The sequence below is a fragment of the Hemitrygon akajei genome, chromosome 3, assembly GCF_048418815.1.
Source record: "Hemitrygon akajei chromosome 3, sHemAka1.3, whole genome shotgun sequence".
NCBI classification, from domain to species: domain Eukaryota; kingdom Metazoa; phylum Chordata; class Chondrichthyes; order Myliobatiformes; family Dasyatidae; genus Hemitrygon; species Hemitrygon akajei.
Genome location: NC_133126.1, coordinates 114,113,523 through 114,139,909, shown reverse-complemented (window position 1 = coordinate 114,139,909; position 26,387 = coordinate 114,113,523). Strand labels below are relative to the sequence as shown.

At 42.2% G+C, this 26,387-nt stretch overlaps 1 protein-coding gene across 1 annotated transcript in view; it reads right to left on the bottom strand.

The window, feature by feature from the left end:
- Positions 1-2,897: 2,897 nt before the first annotated feature.
- Positions 2,898-26,387, bottom strand: part of LOC140725317 (single-pass membrane and coiled-coil domain-containing protein 1-like) — a 60,009-nt gene continuing 36,519 nt past the window's right edge. Inside the window, exons 2-3 of the mRNA XM_073040632.1 lie at positions 12,559-12,708; positions 2,898-4,037 (exon numbers count right to left, since the gene is read on the bottom strand). Of these exons, the coding sequence (XP_072896733.1) occupies positions 3,632-4,037; positions 12,559-12,708 (556 nt within the window). The 3' untranslated portion in view covers positions 2,898-3,631. The remainder of the gene's footprint in view (positions 4,038-12,558; positions 12,709-26,387) is intronic.

The window sequence follows — 26,387 nt, the reverse complement described above, 5'->3', positions numbered from 1 at the left end:
TTCACCTCCTTTTTTTACATGGGAGAGATCAGCTGAGGTATGCTCAGTTAGACGCCACTCTGGAATGGATTTTTATTGGGCTCTTAGTTTTAAAAATGCTCAATATTCTTAAAATATCTTTGACTTTGATTTAATGAAGTGCTTAAAGTATATCATGCCTTTCAGTAATTTTAAATTATTTTTCTACATAATTTTTTTTGAGTGCCAGAAACGTTATGCTCTTACCGGTAACATTTCAAGGAAATGTACCAAATGGGTCAAGCAGTTTTATAACCCTCCTTTTACAAGAACCTGAAAAGATGGGAAGTTATCATTTCACATACAATATATTTGCTTCCTGGAATGGGCTTTTTTTTGCCAAGCTTAGCTTTCTAAACACATCAACTGCCACTTTAAAGATCAAAACATTTGTAAGTTAAATTTCCAGCTAGCTTCCAGTTGTAAATGGGAGCCTGGTTTTCATTTCTTAATGTAAACAGAAAGTAGTAATCAGCTCAAAGTTGGAAAAAAAACAGTTTTGCAAACAAGCACTATTTATAGCATAGGATATTGGCCATAGCACCTGTTTTATTGCTGAAGAGGTGTAGTATATGTTACGCAACTCTGATGGGCAGAAGGGTACAGAATAGCTAATGCCCGCCCCCCCCTTTTGAGAATCACAAGATCGCTATTATTTCGGGTCTGATACCCAAGAAATGAGAGAGATACACATCATGTCACGCCAGAATACACAAGGTGGAATGTCTCCTATTGACAAAGAGAGAGATTACTGCTATTGTCTCTTGGAGAAGGAATTGTGTATTGAGTACTGTACTATTCATTGAAACCCCTCAGGGGGCAGCCAGAGTGGTCTGGTTGAGGGATTGCATCATCCCAACCTGATTGACATCCGAGATCCCGTGAGTGGGGATAAAAAGTCAGGTCTGGGGAACACCCCTCAGACGCACCAGGAGAGACGTTACGAGACCGGTGGGGGGCTTGTGTGTGTGTCCATCCTTGCCTGGGTGACGAGTCCTCCACGGAACGGTCTAGCTAAAGGACGAATACGGATCAAGATCGTAACAAGGAAAGTCGGCAAGTTTCTCTCTCTCTCTCTCTCTCTCTCTCCAACAATTGCCACATGGTGATCAGCAACGACTGCAGCCTGTATGAACTGAACTGAACTTTATATTTCCATCGGACAATTCATTATCCCCTAGACAACGATAGAGCTTATTTCTTATTGATGATTATTATACCCGCACTTTTAGGTTTAGTATTGATGACATATATTATCTGTATATTTGCATTGATATTATTTTTGTGTATTTTTACTAATACTGTTAAAAATAGTATCATCAGACTTCAACGGCTACTCCTATCTTTGCTGGTAAGACACCCAGTTACGGGGTTCGTAACATATAAAACAATGGGTTCTTTAATGGGGCTTGTTTCAAAACAGTCAACACTGGCAAAGTTGTGTATTTCGAGGAAGCTTGCACACCATAATCATTTGGTATATCAATAACTGATGTGTTAATAAGGTTTATGTACCCAAGGAAGTTAGCTACACACTATTAATTGTGGGTACCTGGGATCTGTGTCTCCAAGAAGCTTTTGGACCATTTGTGTTAAAAGGTATGTGAAAGTAAATAATGTGTGTAAAGTCACCCAAGTGGCAAGGAAACTATAAGTGAAGAGAGCAGTTTAGGCTTATTAGGAACAGACCAAGGAACATCCAGAAGCATGAAAGAAACACAGGGTGAACTAGAATCCATTCCTCTGGCTTTGATTTCTGCAACGGATGACTAGTTTATCTGTGATTCATGGGTATGTCTTTTTAGTTTCACCCCATGTTTCCAAAACATACCTTTGTGTGTTAGATATTGTTTGTAATTTGGAAGTCCTAAGATATAAATCCTTTGAGTTTTAAATGTGTTTTAAGAATGTTGTTTGGATTTAACCATGTATCACTGAAAATAATTGAACCGTCTTTTAAACTGCTTTGGTAGTTGGAAATATGTTCTCCTGGGCAGGGAAGGAGGGTCCTTTTGCTCAAATAGTGGCAATTGGCAGTTAAAATTGCCAAGGAAAATAAACAGGAAAGTAAACTAGTCTTTGGATATCGAGTAGTTACAGCATAACTCCCTTTAGTGAGCGTACTCTGGCTATTTACGTTGAATAGGGCTTAAGGTCTTCATTTGAATCAGAGCTTGGTGATCAGCAAACCCAATACTGTCACAATATTCAACACATAAGATCCATGACACTCCTGCATGCCCTTCCAAAAGTGAGCTAATTTAAATTCGTACCTATGATTCAGCATTTGATCCAAGTGCATGGGTTCAGATCACAGTCCAGTGACTTGAGCCAATTCCTCAACACTGCATCAAAGTATTGCAATACACACAGAACACTGAAGGAGCTCAGCAGATCAGGTATCTATGGAAAAGAGTAAACAGTCAATGTTTTGGGCTGAGACCCTTCTTCAGGTCTCAAAAGTTCACTCTTTTCTGTAGATGCTGCCTGACCTGCTGGATTCCTCCAAAATTCTGTGTGTATTGCTTTGGATTTCCAGCAGCTGCAGACCTTCTTGTGTTTGTGATGTACCAAAGTATTATCGCAGCACCTTCAGAAGTGTAAACTGTTGGACCTACTGTTAACAGAAATGCCATCAGCCCTCCCAGTGGACTTAAAAAGTCCCTTGGTGCTATTTTAAGGAAAAGCAAGTGGTTTATCCAATGGTCTCACCTAACATCCAAAGGTGGATACTATAATCATTAATTTGATGGTTGTTTATCTGAGCTTTAGTGCAGGATGGGGTCAGTGGCATCTTCCATTGGTGTTACTCCAATGTGAGAGATTCTGAATGCTACATTTGCCTGAGATAACCACAACTATAGGAAGTCTCTGATATTTTGGCCAGGCTTGTTTATTACTGGGCTTCAATTCCACATAATACATCCCATCACATTTGGAAGGCTGGAAACCTTTGTGAATGTTTCCCATACAGTCACTTACAGAGCAAATATGCAAGATGACATCTGTTTCAAAGAGCAGTCCAAAGGTTGTTCTAAAATGTTTACATAATTGATGCGTATTTAATACCCAATATATTAAACATGATAATAGTTTGGAAGTAGAAAACCTTGCATAAAACTAAGGTATCATGGAAAAGGGAGTTGGTCAAAAGGGAATAAGTGGCATATGGCCAGTGGAAATCCCACTTCCTTCTAATTTAAGGATGCTACCAACTGTGTCACAGTGAACAACTAGGTTAGGAAACAAGAGAAGACACTTGCAGAGATTTCAATGAAGAGGGATTAATTTCCCAGGGCTTACTGTTTCATTTGAAAAGAAGCCTTGATTCATTAAACTGCAATAACCCTTCAGCGAATCTACTGTACATATCAAACAAAACAACTTATTTAGCTTTACAATCCTTGTTAAAATTCCAGCAGCAGTTTTGCTTTCCCTTATTTTGTATTCTCCGTGTTTGTCAGTTTTGCAAATGATCAGGCTTTATTAATGTAAAGTGTAGGCATGAGAATGTGAACAATCATGCCATTTCCGTGACAGGTAGTTTCCAGTTGTACATGGACCTTGCTTCTCACTCTGATGCAAGCAGCTGTGGTGCAGTTGTCTTGGTGGCTTAATGACTCCCAGTTGCCACCGTGTCATTTTCTTTATCTGACAACTGCACAATATGGAGGAGACAGTGGTGTAGAATATGGCTGGACACAACTTTATTTAACACCTCTTGGATGTTCTGATTGTACTTCTTTCTTGCAGGAGGTGGGTAGTACTCGGCCTCATTGTAATAGGTTACAAAGAATGTGCACAGAGCCTTTTCATCAGAGTCAGTGAGACCAAGTTCTGAGAGTACACTTGTCCACGTGGCTTCAAGTTCCCTATCCCAAACCTTCCTCTTCAAGATAGAAGACAAAGTGGGCAGAACACTGGCAGATTCTGGCTGTTTCTCCAATACACGAGAATGCAAAGACTGAAGCATGTCCACAACATAACTGAAGAACAGGTTGATTTCCAGCTGTGTGAACCTATTAAATATAAAGAACAGGTTAAGCTGTATATTGGTGGATATTATTTATGAACATTATTAAGTAAGCCAAAAAAACTGGTTTGAAAGTATCAGTTCACATCTTCAGTTTTCCAGGATCAAATTTAACTCATGAGCCAAGGATTTTAATTACATGATATTTGTTTTTATTTGAGACTAAACTGGAATCAGGGGTCACACAATGTATTTTCCTACAAGGTGAGATCAGGAAGCATGTGGCAATGACCCAGATGATCTCAGCATCTTTCATACACATTGTCATAGGGTCTGACATGACACACCACATGAACGTTCGCACCTCCAGATGATTCTGTAATCTCAGTCTCTGAGGCTGACGTCCAGGCATCCTTCAAGAGGGTGAACCCAAGAAAGGCAGCTGATCCAGATAACGTAGCTGGCCAAATACATAAGATCTCGGTGGACCAACTGGCTGGAGTATTTACGGAAATGAGCAACCCCTAGCCTACGCAATCTGAGATACCTACTTCAAAAAGGCATCTACTGTACTGGTGTCCAGTTGGAGCATGAAGATTTGCCTCAATGACTATTGTCGAGTTGCACTTGCACCAGCTGTAACGAAGTGCTTCAAGAGGTTGGTTACGGAGCAAATCAACTCTTCCCTCAGAGCTAAACTGCATCTGCTTCACTTTGCCCATCACTACATTTCAACAGCAGATGCGATTTCCACAGCTCTTCATTCTGCTCTACACCATCTCGTGTCATTCTGCTGTTGGTCAACTGCAACTTGGCATTCAACACAATTGTCCCATTCAAACTCATCAACAAACTTCAAGACCTGGGCCTCTGTGCTTTGCTCTTCCACTGAATCCTCAGCTCCTTAACCAGTAAACCTCGATCAGTGAGAATTGGTTACAACACCTCTTTCTTGCTGACCATCCACACGTGCGCTTTAAGGATGTACTTAGCCCTCAACTCCATTCCGTATTCACACATAATTGTGTGGATAAGAATAGCTCCGATGTCATATGCAAGTTTGTAAGCAACCCCACTGTTGCTGGACGAACCGCTGGTGGTGATGACTCAGCTAGCAGGAGTGAGATTGGACACCTGTTAAGTGATACCAATGCGATAAACCCTCACTCAATGTCAATGAAACTAAAGAGCTAATTCTTGCTCTCAGGAAGGGGCAGGTGGGCGAACATGTGCTCATCTACATTGGAGAATTGGCGGTGGAGAGTGTTGGCTGCTTTAAATTCCTGTGCATCAACATATGGGATGATCTGTCATGGGCCCAGCACATAGATGCAGTCACAAGGAAGAGACACCAGTGTCTTTACTTTCTTAGAAGGGTAAGGAAGCTTGGCATATCACCAAACACTCTAACAAACTTCTACAGGTGTTTTGTTGAAAGTATTTTGTCTGGTTACATCATGGTCCTGTACAGCAATGTGAATGCACAGGGCTGTAAGAAGCCACAAAGAGCAGTGGATTCTGCCCAATACATCACAAGTTTATGCCTTCCCACCATCAGTAGTATCTACAGGAGACACTACCTCAAGAAGGCAACATCTATGATTAAAGATCTCCGTCATCTGAGATATGCCATCACCTCACAGCTGCCTCTGGGCTGGAGGTACAGAAGCACGAAATCCCTCACCACCAGGTTGAAGAACAGCGACTTCCCTTCAATTATCCTGTTCTTGAACCAGCCTGCAAGACTCTAATCACTACCCCAGTAAAGCAGCACTTTGATCATTTTGTTATTTTTGTTCTAATTGTGTTTTCTTGTAAAAAAGAGTGTATCATTTATGTTTAATACATGTTTTTTTGTGAATACTGCTTGTCTAGTGCTATGTGTCTTTGATGCTGTTGCAAATAAGTTTTTCATTGCACCTGTGTATATATGTACTTGAGCGTGTGACAACAGACTTGACTTTGGCTTCGACTTCAGAGGTTTGGTGTCTGCTGATTTCCCAAATCTGATTTAATCCTGATCCTAAATTCTAACTAGTGTTGCCATCTTAGACTGAGCATATTCCTGAATATGTGATCAAATAACCTCCTCTTTTAAAATTCCTGTTCCACACCTCTGTTACAATGTGCCTGATATACTAATCTTTGGGTGCACCAAGCATATGGAACATTAATCAATGTCTTGTTTTGTGATAGAATGGTATTAAAGCTCATATTTTACTCCAAAGTGCGTATTTTTATAGTTGTGAAGAGAATGTTTTCAAATTTTCAATTGAACACTTTTATCTCCCATGAAGTTCAAAGATCTCTAGGGAAGCCTGGTAACTGTTATCCTAATGAACCTTAACTCTTAACTAATCCTTACTCCTTATTTTCAATCCAAATCAAATACTGTGGATTCTGGTAAATTGAGCCATTGGTTAATTGGGACAGCCACTTATTTGGGACAACTTCTAAAGAGCAGAAACTAGTTGAGAAAATAGCTGGATTCCCTCCATATATTTGTGACACTATGCTGCTTAAGGGGGATAGGAGACTTTGCAGAAGCCTAACTAGTGTCAGTCGTATGCACTTGTGTAGCTATTAAACACTACTCTGTGCTTAGAACAACCAGTTTTTAAAAAGTGTTAGTTGTGTGTGCTGGCATTCAAAAAGCAGTGAATTTTATCACTGATAGCTGATGAGAAATACACAATGTGGGGCTGTTTTTCTCACTGCGGTTTTAGGGATTCAGGCTTGTAGTTGCCGGAAACGACCAGGAGTGAAAATTAAATGATTTCACTACTCCAGGTTAGGACCTATGAAGAATTCGAAGGTGTCAACAATCTTCTTGAGTGTAACAATGAATATAAATATTTGGAGGATGCAATCATCAAAAGCAATGTTTGAAGGCAGTCCATTATCTGCACTAAATTTGTTCATTTAGATCTAGGCCTCATATGGAGCCAGTGATCATTAATGGAGAATGTGTGGAGCAGGTTAAGACCTACAAGTATCTGGGAGTACAGTTAGACGAGAAGCTAGACTGGACTGCCAACACAGATGCCTTGTGCAGGAAGGTACAGAGTCGACTGTACTTCCTTAGAAGGTTGGCGTCATTCAATGTCTGTAGTGAGATGCTGAAGATGTTCTATAGGTCAGTTGTGGAGAGCGCCCTCTTCTTTGTGGTGGCGTGTTGGGGAGGAAGCATTAAGAAGAGGGACGCCTCACGTCTTAATAAGCTGGTAAGGAAGGCGGGCTCTGTCGTGGGCAAAGTACTGGAGAGTTTAACATCGGTAGCTGAGCGAAGGGCGCTGAGTAGGCTACGGTCAATTATGGATAACTCTGAACATCCTCTACATAGCACCATCCAGAGACAGAGAAGCAGTTTCAGTGACAGGTTACTATCGATGCAATGCTCCTCAGACAGGATGAAGAGGTCAATACTCCCCAATGCCATTAGGCTTTACAATTCTACCGCCAGGACTTAAGAACTTTTAAAAAGCTATTATTAATGCTTTTTGAGATAGTGATTTAGATGTATATCATATTTTTTACTGAGTTAAGTATTGTATGTAATTAGTTTTGCTACAACAAGTGTATGGGACATTGGGGAAAAAAAAGTTGAATTTCCCCATGGGGATGAATAAAGTATCTATCTATCTATCCATCTATTTACAGTCAAACAAAAGAACATGGCAGGGCACTCTGGATGAATTCCTCCAATGATAAGTATTAGGAACTAATACAGCTGTATTATACTATAGTAGTTCTGTATTTCATTTCAATACATAATTTGTTACTCAATTAAATGGAAGTTTAATACATTTTTAACTATTTTTATGAAACGTCAGCTAATTAGGATAGCCGCTTAATTGGACCAAAATGTACTGGATCCGATGTGTTCCAATCAATCGAAATCCACCATATTTAATTCTGATGTTAAATTTAATTTGATCATTAATTCCAAATTTAATCGCTAGGAATACTTAATTCTTCAGTACAGTAAATGTTTTTAATGGCTTCACCAGTATCAAAAAGGTAGGGTTCAGCAGCAAGTTCAACTGGAGAGACAGAGCAGAACAGGGCATCACATATGCTACAGTTTTTGCCTTTTGCCCATAAATTGCCCCTAGTGGTGTAGGTGAGTGGTAAAAGCTAGAGGTGTTAATGTGAATTCAGGGGAGAATAAATTTAGATTAGTGCAAATGGGTGTCTGAAGGCTGATATGGACTCAGTGAGTTGCAGGGTCTATTTCAGGACTTTGGTGAAAAAGTGAGACGATAAGCTAAGTTGAACCTGTTGCAAGAAACCTCTGGAGTAGTATCCAGCAATTGCTGGATAATGTGCAATGTAATAATGTATATATTTAGCACAGGAAATCTACCTGGTATAAGAAGTTGCAGAGGATAAGGAGAGAGAGTAATAACAACTGAAAATGATCCATTCATCAGAATCATGGCTGAATTACTTTTTAGATTGAAATGTCACCTGATTTTGATAACAATAGATTAATTATTGTACTGTGCTGGCCAGCAAAGCATCATGCAAAAGGGCTGCAATGAACTCAAATGGAAAGCAGTGGGCAGCAACCTTGGAAACTGAGTTATCTGTGAGAGGTAAAGAAAGTGATTCACATAATTACTAACAGTTTCACTCCAAAGATCAGTCATATAATGTACTGTATGACAAGACAGAATGGGATTAAGCTCTTCCAGATGAAGGGTCTTGGCCCAAGACATTGATTATCCACTTGCTGCCTGACCTGCTGCGTTCTTTCAGTATTTTGTGAGTTGCTCTGAGTTTAAGCTAGAGCGACACACAAAAGAGATATCACATGGTTGGTTAGTTAAAGCTCTAACATCATATTCTTTAACAAAACTAGATACATTACAGCTGAAGTATAAAAATAGAACATAATGTATCTGTGGAGATCAAAAATTGATTCCAGATTGATAAAGCACTTGATTGTTGACAGGTATCTTCTTGAGAGTGTAATAGAGAAACATAGAAAACCTACAGCACAATACCAGGCCCTTCAGCTCACAAAGCTGTACCAAACATGTACTTTAGAAATTACCTAGGGTTACCCATAGCCCTCTATTTTAAAAGACCCTATTGTATCCACCTCTGCCACCATCGCTGACAGCCCATTCCCCACACTCACCACTCTCTGCGTAAAAAAAAACCTACCCCTGAAATCTCCTCTGTACCTACTTCCAAGCTCTTTATAACTGTGCCCTCTTATGTTAGCCATTTCAACCCTGAGAAAAAGCTTCTGACTATCCACATGATTAATGTCTCTCATCGTCTTATATCAGGTCACCTCTCATTCTCTGTTGCTCCAAGGAGAAAAGGCCCAGTTCACTCAACCTATTCTCATAAGACATACTCCCCAGTCCAGGCAACAGCCTTGTAAATCTCCTCGGCAGCTTTTCCAGAGTTTTGACATCTGAGGTGACCAGAGATGAGCACAGTACTCTAAGTGGGGTCTGACCAGGGTCCGATATAGCCGTAACATTACCTCTCGGCTCTTAAACGCAATCCCACGGTTGATGAAGGCCAATACACTGTACGCCTTCTTAACCACACAGTCAACCTGCGCAGCAGCTTTGAGTGTCCTATGGACTCGGACCCCAAGATCCCTCTGATTCTCCACACTGCTAAGAGTCTTACCATTAATATTATATCCTGCTTTCATATTTGACCTACCAAAATGAATGACCACGCTTATCTGGGTTGAATTCCATCTGCCACTTCTCAACCCTGTTTTGCATCCTATCGATATCCCGCTGTAACCCTTGACAGCCCTCCACACTATCCACAACTCCCCCAACCTTTGTGTCATCAGCAAATTTACTAACCCATCCCTCCACTTCCTCATCCAGGTCATTTATAAAAATCACGAAGGGGTCCCAGAACAGAACCCTGAGGCACACCACCAGTCACTGACCTGCATGCAGAATATGACCCATCTACAACCAGTCTTTGCCTTCAGTGGGCAAGCCAGTTCTGGATCCACAAATCAATGTTCCCTTGGATCCCATGCCTCTTTACTTTCTCAATAAACCTTGCATGGGGTACCTTATCAAATGTATTGATCAAATCCATATACACTGTACCTACTGCTCTACCTTCATGTGTTTAGATACATCCTCAAAAAATTCAGTCAAGCTTGTAAGGCACAACCCGCCTTTGACTAAGCCATGCTGGCTATTCCTAATCATATTATACCTCTCCAAATGTTCATAAATCCTGTCTCTCAGGATCTTCTCCATCAACTTACCAACTACTGACGTAAGGCTTACTGGTCTATAATTTCCCGGGCTATCTCTACTCCCTTTCTTGAATAAGGGAACAACATCTGCAACCTTCCAATCCTCTGGAACCTCTCCCATTCCCATTGATGATGCAAAGATCATTGCCAGAGGCTCAGCAATCTCGTCCCTCGCCTCCCACAGTAGCCTGGGTACATCCCGCTGACTTATCCAACTTGATGCTTTCCAAGAGCTCCAGCACATCCTCATGCTTAAAGTCTATACGCCCAAGCTTTTCAGTCCACTGTAAGTCATCCCTACAGTCGCCAAGGTCCTTTACCATAGTGAATACCGAAGCAAAGTACTCATTAAGTATCCTGCTACCTCCTCCAGTTCCATACACATTTTTCCACTATCACACTTGATTGGTCCTATTCTCTCACGTCTTATCCTCTTGCTTTTCACATACTTGTAGAATGCCTTGGGGTTTTCCTTAATCCTGCTCGCCAAAGGCCATCTCATGGCCCCTTCTGGCTCTCCTAATTTCATTCTTCAACTCCTTCTTGCTAGCCTTATAATTTTCTAGATCTCTATCATTACCTAGTTTTTTAAATCTTTCGTAAGCTTTTCTTCTTGACTAGATTTTCAACAACCTTTGTACACCATGGTTCCTGTACCCTACCATCCTTTCCCTGTCTCATTGGAATGTACCTATGCAGAACCCCATGCAAATATCCCCTGAACATTTGCCATATTTCTGCCATACATTTCCCCGAGAACATCTGCTCCCAATTTATTCTTCCAAGTTCCTGCCTGATAGCTTCATATTTCCCCTTACTCCAAATTAAACGCTTTCCTAACTTGTCTGTTCCTATCCCTCTCCTATTTTATGGTAAAGGAGATAGAATTGTGATCACTATCTCCAAGATGCTCTCCCAGTGAGAGACCTGACACCTGACCAGGTTCATTTCCCAACACCAGATCAAGTAAAACCTCTCCTCTTGTCGTCTTATCTACATATTGTGTCAAGAAACCTTCCTGAACACACCTAACAAACTCCACCCCATCTAAGCTCCTTGCTGTAAGGATATGCCAATCAATATTGGGGAAATTAAAATCTCCCATCACGACAACCCTGTTGTTATTGCGCCATTCCTGAATCTGTCTCCCTATCTGCTCCTCGGTGTCTGTGTTACTATTGGGTGGTCTATAAAAAACACCCAGTAGAGTTATTGACCCCTTCCTGTTTCTAATATGTTGTCTTACTTTAAATTATGCATGAATTCATTAATCTTGAAACTTACTGCATCTAGATTCTGGCTAGAATGAAAATCCCATTTGGAATCAGTTGAACCGAGCTAAAAAGTCTCTATTTTTGTTTTTGTTTGGCCATAAAGAACTATAATGTACAAATCACTGAATTCAAATGAATCAACGATTGTAGAAGCAGACAGACCAATTGCCTTTATTCTTGCCATGAGGGAGGAGATGGAGGCTGCCATTTTATGAAGAGACTGTGTTCTCCATTTTGTGAGTTAAAGTCACTTGGCCTGATCAGTGTTTTAAAGACAATGATGTCTCAGATAATCTGCTGAACTAGGGATAATTTCCAAACAAGAAGTTATTTGTGAGGTGTTCTTTGGTTACATATAACATTCAGGTTTGTGACTGTCAGGGTCTGTATTTGCTCTGTGTGTTTCTAGCTGGTTGCTAGTTGAGAATGAAGAGCGATAAACAACTGATTGTCACTTGCTGGGAATGGGTGCTAGCCTGGAACTGAGCCAATGAAAAGGTGTTAAAGGTCAAACACATGACCTACAGCCAATGACACTGGAATGCAATATTTGAATGGTAAGAAATGAGCATAAGAGCAAAGATTTTCACATAGAAGCCAGTGATGACTCGGTAGGAGGTTCACCATCGCAGACCCCACAGACGTGGAGATTTGAAACAGGACTATGAGGAACATGTGGCCAGTAGGTGAAACTCCTTTTTAACTGGTGTTATGTTTTATGTTCTTTGACAGTTCATGCAAAGTCAAGAAAACTGAAAAGGTGTGCACACAGGTAATTGGTTGTGTAAGTTCACGTGTTCATCTGTTGAGACAATAAAGGCACTTGTTGTGGATTACAGATTCTCTCTGTGCTTCCCTGATCATTATCCCAAGGGGTAATTCTTGTAACATAGGAATAAAATGACTTTCCCCCCTAATGTTCTGATACCCTCTGGCCAATTTAATTAAAAACAAACAAAATCCAAAACTCCTCTCCAAATCTCCCAGTCTCCAGGATCACAAAGTCCTTACGAGCTTTCACTAATACTTATTCTCACCTCTCCTCCAGGAGCATTGACCACATCTCATCCTGTCCAGTTTGTTCTGCAATGTTTGCACAGTGCGGGTCAAAGGACTGCATGAGAGTCTTTGCATTCTGATCCAATTTCTGGTACTGAAGTGTCAGTTCCTCTATTGTCTTCTCTAGCCTAGAAATTGAAGTAAGAGAAAAGCAGTTTTAAAAATGGATAACTTTTCGATCATTTACTATATACTAGTGAAAACCCATGATTATGAACTGAGGCAGTTCAACGAGGATGGTGGTAATGATCTGGCATTATTCAATCACTTGCCCAACTATCGTGGATCTGGATGATTGTTGAAATCATACATTGTGAAAAATCTAAATTAAAAGCCTCTGGAGAAGGGCGAGTAATTTCAACATACTGGCAGCTTTTGCCAAGGGCACTAATGTCAAGATAATGACAAGGAAAAATAGAAAGAAACCTGAGAGGATAGGCTGATAACTGCAAGGCAAGTAATGGAAAACAGGTGTCAACTCATATTTGACCCCTCCCTGAGCAACAGTGTATCCTTATGAGGTGATACTCCAAGATACCACCTTAATTAATATAGAAGAGTCTATGAAGGAAATTGGGGGAGAAAACCGAACAGTCCGGTTCTGATAGAGGAATGGCTCTGTGGTGCTCATTGGCAATAGTTGCCTTTACAGCAGCAGTAATAGGTTTACCTCCTCGTCCTTTGCTAATCGTGGGTCAAGGAACCCCACCACCCAGATCATGCTCTGTTCTTGCTGCTGCCATCAGGTAGAAGGTACAAGAGCCTCAGGACTTGCACTGCCAGGTTCAAGAACAGTTACTATCCCTCAACCATTAGGTTCTTGAACAAAAGGGGATAACTACACTTATCTTCACTTGCCCCATCATTGAAATGTTCCCACAACCAACAAACTAATTTTCAAGGACTCTTCACCTCATGTTGTTGCTATTTATTGTTGTTTATTTATATTTGTATTTACGCAGTTCATTGTCTCTGGTTGATTTTTCATTGATCCTGTTATAGTTACTCTTCAATAGATTGGTTGAGTATGCCCACACAAGAAAATGAATCTCAGGGTTTTATATGGTGACAAATATACATTTTGATAATAAAATTTACTTTGAACCTCTTATGAACTTTGAACCCCTGAAAACAGATCCCACTGACCTCTCTTTGTTGGTTTGGCTTTTCAAAATGGTAATAATGATTTTTCACCTTATTTCATACAAAAATTAGTAAGATGTGCTTGGAATGCATCTGAAAGCTACTCAGCAGAATAACCAGTGAAACCTTGCATGTGAACGTCAGGCTCCAGTGGTGTACCTGGTAGGGCATTGAAAACCTGTGCCAACCAACTGGTGGGAATGTTCAAGGACATCTTCAATCTCTCACCACTACGTACAGTTGTTTCCACCTATTTCTAAAGAGCGATGATAATATCAGTACCAGAGAAGAGCAAAATAAGCTGCTTCAATTGCTATTTCCTAGTGCACTCTCATCTACTGTGATGAAGTGCTTTGAGAGGTTGGTCATAGCCAGAAATCAACTCCTGCCTAGGCAAGGACCTGGTCCTGCTGCAGTTTTCCTATCACCACACTAGGTGTACAGCAGATGCAATCGCAGTGTATTTAGTACTCAGATTCCTTCCTATATTGACGTGACCATAACTGAACACAATATTCTAAGTGTGCTCTTACCAGGGTTTTATACAGCTGCAACATTACGTCACAGTTCTTGAACTCAATGAAAGCTAATACACTGTATACCTTCTTAGCAATCCTGTAAATTAGCACAGCAACTTCAAATTGGACATCAAGATCACTCTGTTCCTCTACTGGCCATTAACCTTGTGTTCCATCTTCAAATTGGGCCCTCCAAAGTTATTCACATTACACTTTTCCAGGTTGAACTCCATCTGCCACTTTCAGCCCAGCTTTGCATCCTATCAGTGTTCCATTCTAACCCTTGACAATATTCTATGCTATCCACATCACCACCAGCCTTTGTATCATCTGCAAATTTACTAACCCATCCTTCCACTTCCTCATCCAGGACATTTATAAAAATCACAAAGAGCAGGGGTCCCAGAACAGATCCCTGTGGAACACCAACCTCCAGACAGCAAACGCTCCATCTACAACAACCCTCTGTGTTCTACAGCCAAGCCAATTCTGAATTTACATAGCCGCGTTTCCCTGAATCCCATGCATCCTGAATTTATGAATGAGCCTACCATGGGGAACCTTATCAAACGCCACTGAAGTTGTAAGGATCGTCACTAAAGAGTAGCAATCTCTTCCCTCGCTTCCCCTAGTAATACTGGGGCATATCCTGTCTGGTACTGGGGACTTATCCATCCTAATGTTTTTCAGAGGTTCCAGCACATTCTCCTCCTTAACATCGACATGTTCTGGCATATCAGCCTACTCAGCACTGTCTTCAAAATTGTTAAGGTCTCTCTCACTAATGAATACTGATGCAAAGTATTCATTAAAGACCTCTCCTCCATTCTTCAACTCCAGGCACATGTTTCCTCTTCTCCCTGAACAATCCTACCCTTACTCTAGTCACTCTCCTGTTCTTCACGTACATGTAGAACGCCTTAGGATTTTCCTTAATCCTACTCAGCAAGACATTCTCATGCCCCCTTCTAGCTCTTGTAAGTCCATTCTTAAGCTCCTTTTTGGCTACCTTGTAACTCCCTAGAGTCCTGCCTCATCATTGCTTCCTAAAACTTAAATATGCTTCTTTTCTCCTCTGGGTTAGATGTTCCACATCTCCTTCCAACCACAGTTCCTTCACCCAACCATCCATTCCCTACCTCAATGGGACAAACCTATCCAGAACCACCAGCAAGTACTCCCTAAACAATCTCCACACTTCCGTCATATATTTCCCTGATTACATTTGTTCCCAATTTACGCTCCCAACTTCATGCCAAATAACATCATAATTCACCCTCCCTCAGTTAAATACTTCTCCATATTATCTGATGTTATCTCTTTCAATGTCTATGGATTACTCCCAATAGAATGATTGTGTGCCTTCCACCCATACTGATTCAGTAGACAAATCTTCCACACCTTCCTCCCCTTCTGCGGCTGTAATACTATCTCTAATTAGCAGATCCATACTCTCACCTCTTTTACCACCCCCACCCCCCATGTCTCATTTGAAACATCTAAACCCTGGAACGTTCAGTAGTCATTCTTGCCCTTGTGACAGCTAAGTCTCTGTAATGGCCACAACATCACGGTTACATGTACTGACCCATGTTCTACATTCATCACCCTTTTCCTGGTACATCTCACATAAAATAGACACACCTCTATCCATCCACTGACTTCAATTTTGATCAAGAAAGTATGAGATTTATTGAAAAGTCCCCTCACTGTACCCCTTAAGTGCTGAGCAACAGTGGGTGCATTTTGGATGATAGTGTGATTTAAATTGCAGGGGACAATTATTAAGATTGTCCCTGCAACTTGAAACAAAATGTCATTAGGCCAGTACTATATTGTTAAAATATTGTATTGAAGAAACAACTGTTCCAGCAAATCTGTGGTTCCATAAGAAACAACTGAAGGTGGAAAATGGGCAAAGTTCTTGTTGACTCAGCTGCTTACAAGGTCCCCAGTTCATAATTTGCCCCATCAACACCTGCTGCTTACAAGGTGACAGGGCCTGAAAAATCTGTCAAGGTCCACTTTGGGTGGAACATCTTTGGGACCAAGCCCACAGCTCCTAAAGTGGCAACAAAAATGACAGAGTGGTAAAGAGGGTGTATGGTATGCTCGGCTTAATTGCTTGGGGCATTGAATATAGAAGTCAGGAAGTTACTTTACAGTTGTATAAACCATTGGTTAGGCCACTTTTGGAGTATTGTGTGTAGTTCTAATCACCCATTGCAGGAGGGTTTTGGAGGGTGAGGGACGACCTGATAGAACTTCATAAAATCATGAGAGGCACAAATAGTGTTGTCTGATTCCCAAGGTAGAAATGTCAAATACAAGAAGCCTTGTCTTTAAGGTTTGAGGGGCAAAGTTTAAGGGAGATATTTGGGGCAAGCCTTCTTTTTACTCTGGGAGTGGTAAATGCCTGGAGAGTGTTGCCAGGCATGGTGGTAGACAGTGACATGATAATGACATTTAAGAGACATTTTGACCAACACAGTAATGGAAGGATATGTATCACGTATAGGCAGATGAGATTAATTTAATTTGGTCTGCACAGACAAAGTGGGCTGTAGTTCGATGTTCAAGATTCAAGTTTATTTATCACGTGTACACTGAAACATACAGTAAAATGCATCATCTGAGCAACAAACACATGCCCAAGGGTGTGCTGGGGGAAGCTCATGTGTCGTCAATGCCAACATAGCATGCTGACAACGTTCAGCAGAACAACACAGATCACAACGAACAGTACACAACATGTGACAAAGCAACAACAGCAAAACAAGCTTGGACCTAAACTCGGACTCAGATTTGGATTCAGAATCTGACAAGCAGGCATCGGGCCTTCAACTGCAGCAGTGGACATGCAAAGATTCACAGACCCAGAGCTCTGACCAATGGACCATGACTTCTGGTCTTCCAACTTCTGGTCCACCATGCCTCGATCCTCGGCATCAACCTCATGACCTGCCAATCATCAAACACCTGGTAGTCACAGTCCATCACTCCCAAAGACAGCACTGGCCATGACTACACCTGATTGCCATAACTGTACACTTTGCCTTGTTCAGAATTTCATTCCCAGGCATTCGCCTTCAATGATTTCACTCACAAACTCAACTGATCCCCAGCTCTGTGACAATATCTTCATAAAATGTTTTGAAATACCCTGTCTATTTTGATCTCTTGAATGAAATGGTGTTGCCTTTAGCTCCTGAGCTACGAGGAGTGGTTTGGTAGAGATGCAAGGCATACTAGACCACTTGTACCTCTCTGTCTAGGTGGGGAGGAACTATAGTAACATTTCAGCCAGAGCAAATGTGGGCAGAAGAATTTCCCTCCTGAAGGGCATTAGTGAATCAGATGGGTTTGCGCAACAATATTACAGACCTACAATAACTGAGCAATAGATACCTAATAATCCAACTGCCATGGAAGGATTATTATCTCATGTCCGGGAGTGCGTCACTGGTGACATGTTAAATACAAAATTCATTGGTGGTTCCATGTATTCTACCCCCACTTTCAAAAATTCAATCAAACTTCAGCAAGAGACAATGCACAGTGCCATAAACCCAAAGGACTGAGGGAGAATTTGTGCACGTTGTTCTCTGTAGCACCATAACCACTACACTACGTGCCCCAGTTATTGTAAAACAACTCTGTAGATCGAGGTGATTTAGCCAACTAATCAACTCAATCAACATTGGTGGTCTTCAATCTACCGGAAAGGATTCTTAAGGATAGGATCTACGAGCATTTGGAGAAGTACGGTCTACTCATGGATAGTCAACATTGCTTTGTGTAGGGAAGATTGTGCCTCATGAACCTGATTGAGTTTTTTGAAGAGGTAACAAAAGAAATTGATGAGGGTAGGGCAGTGGATGTGGTCTACATGGACTTTAGCAAGGCATCTGACAAGGTCCCTCATGAGAGACACATTCAGAAAGTCATGAGGCATGGGATAAGTGGAGCCTTGGCTGTTTGGATTAAAAAATTGGCTTAAAGGAAGAAAGCAGAGGGTAGTTGTGGAAGGAAAGTATTCTGCCTGGAGGTCGGTGACTAGTGGAGTGCCACAGGGATCTGTCCTGGGACCCCTGCTATTTGTGATTTTTATAAATGACCTGGATGTAGAGGCAGAAGGATGGGTGAGTAAGTTTGCGGATCACACAAAGATTGGAGGAATTGTGGGTGGAGCTGCAGGTTATCGAAGGTTACAAGAGTATATCAATAGGCTGCAGAGTTGGGCAGAAAAATGGCAGATGAAGTTCAAACCAGATAAGTGTGAGGTGATGCATTTTGGAAGGACAAACCAGAAGACTTGAGTACAGGATTAATGGTCAGTTACTTAAGGGTGTGGATGAACAAAGGGACCTTGGGGTTCAAATCCATACATCCCTCAAGGTTGCTGCACATGTTGATAGGGTAGTTAAGAAGGCCTATGGGATGCTAGGCTTCATTAACAGGGGGATTGAGTTCAAGAGTAGAGAGGTCATGTTGCAACTCTACAAATCTCTGGTGAGACCACATTTAGAGTATTGTGTTCAATGCTGGTCACCTCATTATAGGAAGGATGTGGAAGCTATGGAGAGGGTGCAGAGGAGATTTACCAGGATGTTGCCTGGTTTGGAGAACAAGTCATATGACGCAAGGTTAGCAGAGCTGGGACTTTTCTCTTTGGAGCGTAGAAGAATGAGAGGGGACTTGATAGAGGTCTACAAGATTATGAGAGGCATAGATAGGGTGGATAGCCAGTACCTGTTTCCCAGGGCACCAATAGCAAACACCAGAGGGCATATGTACAAAATTAAGGGAGGGAAGTTTAGGGAAGACATCAGGGGTAAGTTTTTTACACAGAGGGTTGTGAGTGCCTGGAAAGACTTGCCAGGGATGGTGGTGGAGGCTAAAACATTAGGGGTATTTAAGAGCCTCTTGGACAGGCACATGGATGAAAGAAAAATAGAGGGTTATGGGGTAGTGTGGGTTTAGTATTTTTTTTAAGGATTATATGGGTTGGCACAACATGGAGGACTGAAGGGCCTGTACTATGCTGTAATGTTCTGTGGTTCAATAGATCTAGCTCATTATTGTGTTGATCCAACCAATTGTCTTCAGATCACTGCAGTAATTCAGTACAACAGCTGCTATCCAGGGATTGTTTGCCACTGCTGAAAGGAAGCCAACAGCTCTTTCCTCACCTCCATTCAGGATCACAAACAGTCCTTCCAGGCGAGGCAACACCATCTGTGATCTGTTGGGGGTCATCTATTGCATCTGGTGCTCCCAATGCAACTTCTAAATTGGTAAAATCTGATATAAATTGGGGGACCACTTTGTCAAGCATCTCCGCTCCATCTGCTGAAAGTGAAATTTCCTAGTAGTCAACCATTTTAATCCTTATCCCCATTCCCATTCTGACATATCAGCTCAAGGCCTCCTCTTCTGCCACAATGAGGCCACACCTCAAATTCTGACTAGATATGTATCCTCCAAACTTATAGCATGAACATCAATTTCTCCTCCTAGTAAAATGTTTTTTCCCTTTTTCTATTCTCCACTCTTGCCTTTTACTTCTTCTCCTCACCTCCCCAGGTCCCCTCCTCCTTCCCTGTCTCCCATGGTCCACTCTCCTCTCCAATCAGATTCCTTCTTCTCAGCCCTTCACCTTTCCTGCCTCCTATCGGCTTCTAGCTGAAGTCCTGAAGAAGGGTCTCAGTCCGAAACAACAACTGTTTATTCATTTCCATAGATGCTGCCTAACCTGCTGAGTTTCTCCAGTATTTTGTGTGTTGCTCTGGATTTCCAGTATCCACAGAATCTCGTGTTTATAACAGCTTTATGTTTATGCAATTTTCATCCGTGTTCAGTGCTCTGAATCGTATCTGGGTGTGACTTTGGCTAGTTTAAACAGCCTCAAAACATTGGTTAGAGCTGTCAAATGTCCCACATGCTTTGTTTGGCCACAACAAAGTAGCTTATATCTAGAAATGTATACATTTCATTTAGTTGTTAAATCATCCCACGATTGTGAAATCTGAGCAACCTGACATTATTTATCAAACAGACTCAGCTGTGACAGTAAGTAGATGCAATCCCATCAGGTTGGGGAAAAAATAGATCTAATTTCTCAAGAAGTTGGCATGTAACTTCAGTTAGTAAGAATACATATGGGGCAAACCGGGCCGAAACTCAATCAGGAAATGAATTTCATTGCTGGTGCTAACGGAAGTGCAGAGTGAATTCTGAATGGGGGAACCACCACAGGGAGTGTCTCAGTATTGCTACTGCCTGACACTTGTGGTTCTGATCTCAGCAGTGGCCAGACTGGACCCGCGGTGTAAGCACCCACATATGGATAAATGCTTCTTGATCTAGTGCCTGTTATAAATGCAAATATCATAACAGTTAAATTTTAGTGCAGGTACAAGAGCCTATGTCTCTTATTCTAGAGATGCCAGTTCAATCCTGACCTTCGGCCCTGTCTATACTGAGGTTGTATAGTCCTCCTGTGACCACAGGGGTTTCCTATAGGTCCCTTGATTTCGCCCCCTCCACTCCCAAAGACATGGGCGGTTGTGGATCGATTGGTGCCCATAGGTGAACGGTTGAATCTGGGGGTAGTTGATGAGAATGTGAAGAAAATACAAATTAGGTTCAACACAGGAATTGGTGTAAATCTGTCAGGGAATGGGTAAACGTAGGGTAATTGTAAATAGGTCAGGGATGGGGTAAATGTAGGGTAATTGTAAATAGGTCAAGGATGGGGTAAATGTAGGATCATTGTAAACAGACAGACAGACATACTTTATTGATCCTGAGGGAAATTGGGTTTCGTTACAGCCGCACCAACCAAGAATAGTGAAGAAATATAGCCATATAAAGCTATAAATAATTAAATAATAAGTTAATCATGCCAAGTGGAAATAAGTCCAGGGCCAGCCTATTGGCACAGGGAGTCTGACACTCCAAGGGAGGAGTTGTAAAGTTTGATGGCCACAGGTAGGAATGACTTCCTATGACGCTCAGTGTTGCATCTCGGTGGAATGAGTCTCTGGCTGAATGTACTCCTGTGCCTAACCAATACATTATGGAGTGGATGGGAGTCATTGTCCAAGATGGCATGCAACTTGGACAGCATCCTCTTTTAAGACACCACCGTCAGAGAGTCCAGTTCCACCCCTACAAGATCACTGGTCTTATGAATAAGTTTGTTGATTCTGTTGGTGTCTGCTACCTTCAGCCTACTGCCCGATAGCACTGGCCACCACAGCCTCGCAGAACATCCTCAGCATCGTCCAGCAGTTGTTAAAGGACCTCAGTCTCCTCAGGAAATAGAGACGGCTCTGACCCTTCTTGTAGACAGCCTCAGTGTGCTTTGACCAGTCCAGTTTATTGTCCATTCGTATCCCCAGGTATTTGTAATCCTCCACCATGTCCACACTGACCCCTTGGATGGAAACAGGGGTCACCGGTGCCTTAGCCCTCCTCAGGTCCACCACCAGCTCCTTAGTCTTTTTCACATTAAGCTGCAGATGATTCTGCTCACACCATGTGACGAAGTTTCCCACGTCGCCCTGTACTCAGCCTCATCTCCCTTGCTGATGCATCCAACTATGGCAGAGTCATCAGAAAATTTCTGAAGATGGCAAGACTCTGTGTTGTAGTTGAAGTCTGAGGTGTAGATGGTGAAGAGAAAGGGAGACAGGACAGTCCCATGTGGAGCCCCAGTGCTGCTGACCACTCTGTCTGACACACAGTGTTGCAAGCACACGTCTGCCAGTCAGGTAATCAATAATCCATGACACCAGGGAAGCATCCATCTGCATCACTGTCAGCTTCTCACCCAGCAGAGCAGGGCGGATGGTGTTGAACGCACTGGAGAAGTCAAAAAACATGACCCTCACAGTGCTCGCTGGCTTGTCCAGGTGGGCGTAGACACGGTTCAGCAGGTAGACGATGGCATCCTCAACTCCTAGTCCAGGCTGATAGGCGAACTGGAGGAGTCTAAGTGTGGCCTAACCATAGGCCGGAGCTGCTCTAGAACAAGTCTCTCCAGGGTCTTCATGATGTGGGAGGTCAATGCCACCGGTCTGTAGTCATTGGAGCCACTGGGGCGCGGCGTCTTCGGTACAGGGACGAGGCAGGACGTCTTCCACAGCACAGGAACCCTCTGGAGACTCAGGCTCAGGTTGAAGACATGGTGAAGTACTCCACATAGCTGGGGGGACAGGCTTTGAGCACCCTGGGGCTGACACCATCCGGGCCTGCAGCCTTGCTTGGGTGGAGACGTTTCAGCTGTCTTCTCACCTGTTCAACTGTGAAGCCCACCGTGGTGGTTTCAGGTGTGGGAGGGGTGTAGTCACGAGACCAGGGTGGGGGGCTGTGAGGAGGGGAGAGTGGAGTATGTGTTGATTGGGGGCCGACAACAGATGAATCATGTGGGGGATGGGCAGGGGCCGCAGTCAAATCTGTTGAAGAACAGGTTAAGTTCGTTGGCCCTGTCCACACTGCCTTCAGCTCCACAGTTGTTGGTTTGTCGGAACCCAGTGATGGTCCTCATCCCACTCCAGACCTTTCTCATGTTGTTCTGCTGGAGTTTCCACTCAAGCTTCCTCCTATACCTGTCTTTAGCCTCCCTGATCTTGGCTTTCAGGTCCCTCTGTATTGTCCTCAGCTCCTCCCTATTTCCATCTCTAAACACCCTCTTTTTAGTGTTCAGGATGTCCTTAATATCCTTTGTTACCCATGGCTTGATATTTGAATAACAAAGGACAGTTCTTGCCGGAACATTGCAGTCCACACAGAAGTTGATGTAACCAGTGATGCACTCTGTGAGTCCATCAATGTCCTCTCCATGTGGCTCACAGAGTGCCTGCCAGTCTGTCACCTCAAAACAACCGTGGAGTGCCTCATAAGCCTTCCCCGACCATTTCCTCACTGACCTCGAGGTTGCAGGTTTACTCTTCACCAGAGGCACGTAGCAGGGTCAGGGATGGGGTAAATGTAGGATAATTGTAAACAGGTCAGGGATGGGGTAAATGTAGGATAATTACAAATGGCAGGGATGGGGTAAATGTAGGATAATTATAAACGGCAGGGATGGGGTAAATGTAGGATTGATGTAAATGTGTCAGGGATAGAGTAATTGTAGGATAATTATAAACAGGGCAGGGATGGGGTAAATGTAGGATAATTGTAAACAGGTCAGGGATGGGGTAAATGTAGGATAATTGTAAACAGGTCAGGGATGGGGTAAATGTAGGATAATTATAAACAGGGCAGGGATGGGGTAAATGTAGGATTGATAGAAATGTGTCAGGGATAGTGTAATTGTAGGATAATTATAAACAGGGCAGGGATGGGGTAAATGTAGGATAATGGTAACCAGGTCAGGGATGGGGTAAATGTAGGATTGATGTAAATGTGTCAGGGATGGGGTAATTGTAGGATAATTATAAACAGGGCAGGGATGGGGTAAATGTAGGATAATTATAAACAGGGCAGGGATGGGGTAAATGTAGGATAATTATAAACAGGGCAGGGATGGGGTAAATGTAGGATAATTACAAACAGGTCAGGGATGGGGTAAATGTAGGATTGATGTAAATGTGTCAGGGATGGGGTAATTGTAGGATAATTATAAACAGGGCAGGGATGGGGTAATTGTAGGATAATTATAAACAGGGCAGGGATGGGGTAAATGTAGGATTGATGTAAATGTGTCAGGGATGGGGTAATTGTAGGATAATTATAAACAGGGCAGGGATGGGGTAATTGTAGGATAATTATAAACAGGGCAGGGATGGGGTAAATGTAGGATAATTGTAAACAGGTCAGGGATGGGGTAAATGTAGGATAATTATAAACAGGTCAGGGATGGGGTAAATGTAGGATAATTACAAACAGGTCAGGGATGGGGTAAATGTAGGATAATTGTAAACAGGGCAGGGATGGGGTAAATGTAGGATAATTGTAAACAGGTCAGGGATGGGGTAAATGTAGGATAATTACAAACAGGGCAGGGATGGGGTAAATGTAGGATAATTACAAACAGGTCAGGGATGGGGTAAATGTAGGATTGATGTAAATGTGTCAGGGATGGGGTAATTGTAGGATAATTATAAACAGGGCAGGGATGGGGTAATTGTAGGATAATTATAAACAGGGCAGGGATGGGGTAAATGTAGGATTGATGTAAATGTGTCAGGGATGGGGTAATTGTAGGATAATTATAAACAGGGCAGGGATGGGGTAAATGTAGGATAATTATAAACAGGGCAGGGATGGGGTAAATGTAGGATAATTATAAACAGGGCAGGGATGGGGTAATTGTAGGATAATTATAAACAGGGCAGGGATGGGGTAAATGTAGGATTGATGTAAATGTGTCAGGGATGGGGTAATTGTAGGATAATTATAAACAGGGCAGGGATGGGGTAAATGTAGGATAATTATAAACAGGGCAGGGATGGGGTAAATGTAGGATAATTATAAACAGGGCAGGGATGGGGTAAATGTAGGATAATTATAAACAGGGCAGGGATGGGGTAAATGTAGGATAATTATAAACAGGGCAGGGATGGGGAAATGTAGGATTGATGTAAATGTGTCAGGGATGGGGTAAATGTAGGATAATTATAAACAGGGCAGGGATGGGGTAAATGTAGGATAATTATAAACAGGGCAGGGATGGGGTAAATGTAGGATATTTATAAACAGGGCAGGGATGGGGTAAATGTAGGATAATTATAAACAGGGCAGGGATGGGGTAAATGTAGGATTGATGTAAATGTGTCAGGGATGGGGTAATTGTAGGATAATTATAAACAGGGCAGGGATGGGGTAATTGTAGGATAATTATAAACAGGGCAGGGATGGGGTAATTGTAGGATAATTATAAACAGGGCAGGGATGGGGTAATTGTAGGATAATTATAAACAGGGCAGGGATGGGGTAAATGTAGGATAATTATAAACAGGTCTGGGATGGGGTAAATGTAGGATTGATGTAAATGTGTCAGGGATGGGGTAATTGTAGGATAATTATAAACAGGGCAGGGATGGGGTAAATGTAGGATAATTATAAACAGGGCAGGGATGGGGTAAATGTAGGATAATTATAAACAGGGCAGGGATGGGGTAAATGTAGGATAATTATAAACAGGGCAGGGATGGGGTAAATGTAGGATAATTATAAACAGGGCAGGGATGGGGTAAATGTAGGATAATTATAAACAGGGCAGGGATGGGGTAAATGTAGGATAATTATAAACAGGGCAGGGATGGGGTAAATGTAGGATAATTACAAACAGGTCAGGGATGGGGTAAATGTAGGATTGATGTAAATGTGTCAGGGATGGGGTAATTGTAGGATAATTATAAACAGGGCAGGGATGGGGTAATTGTAGGATAATTATAAACAGGGCAGGGATGGGGTAAATGTAGGATTGATGTAAATGTGTCAGGGATGGGGTAATTGTAGGATAATTATAAACAGGGCAGGGATGGGGTAATTGTAGGATAATTATAAACAGGGCAGGGATGGGGTAAATGTAGGATAATTGTAAACAGGTCAGGGATGGGGTAAATGTAGGATAATTATAAACAGGTCAGGGATGGGGTAAATGTAGGATAATTACAAACAGGTCAGGGATGGGGTAAATGTAGGATTGATGTAAATGTGTCAGGGATGGGGTAATTGTAGGATAATTATAAACAGGGCAGGGATGGGGTAATTGTAGGATAATTATAAACAGGGCAGGGATGGGGTAAATGTAGGATTGATGTAAATGTGTCAGGGATGGGGTAATTGTAGGATAATTATAAACAGGGCAGGGATGGGGTAAATGTAGGATAATTATAAACAGGGCAGGGATGGGGTAAATGTAGGATAATTATAAACAGGGCAGGGATGGGGTAAATGTAGGATAATTATAAACAGGGCAGGGATGGGGTAAATGTAGGATAATTATAAACAGGGCAGGGATGGGGTAAATGTAGGATAATTATAAACAGGGCAGGGATGGGGTAAATGTAGGATAATTATAAACAGGGCAGGGATGGGGTAAATGTAGGATAATTATAAACAGGGCAGGGATGGGGTAAATGTAGGATAATTATAAACAGGGCAGGGATGGGGTAAATGTAGGATAA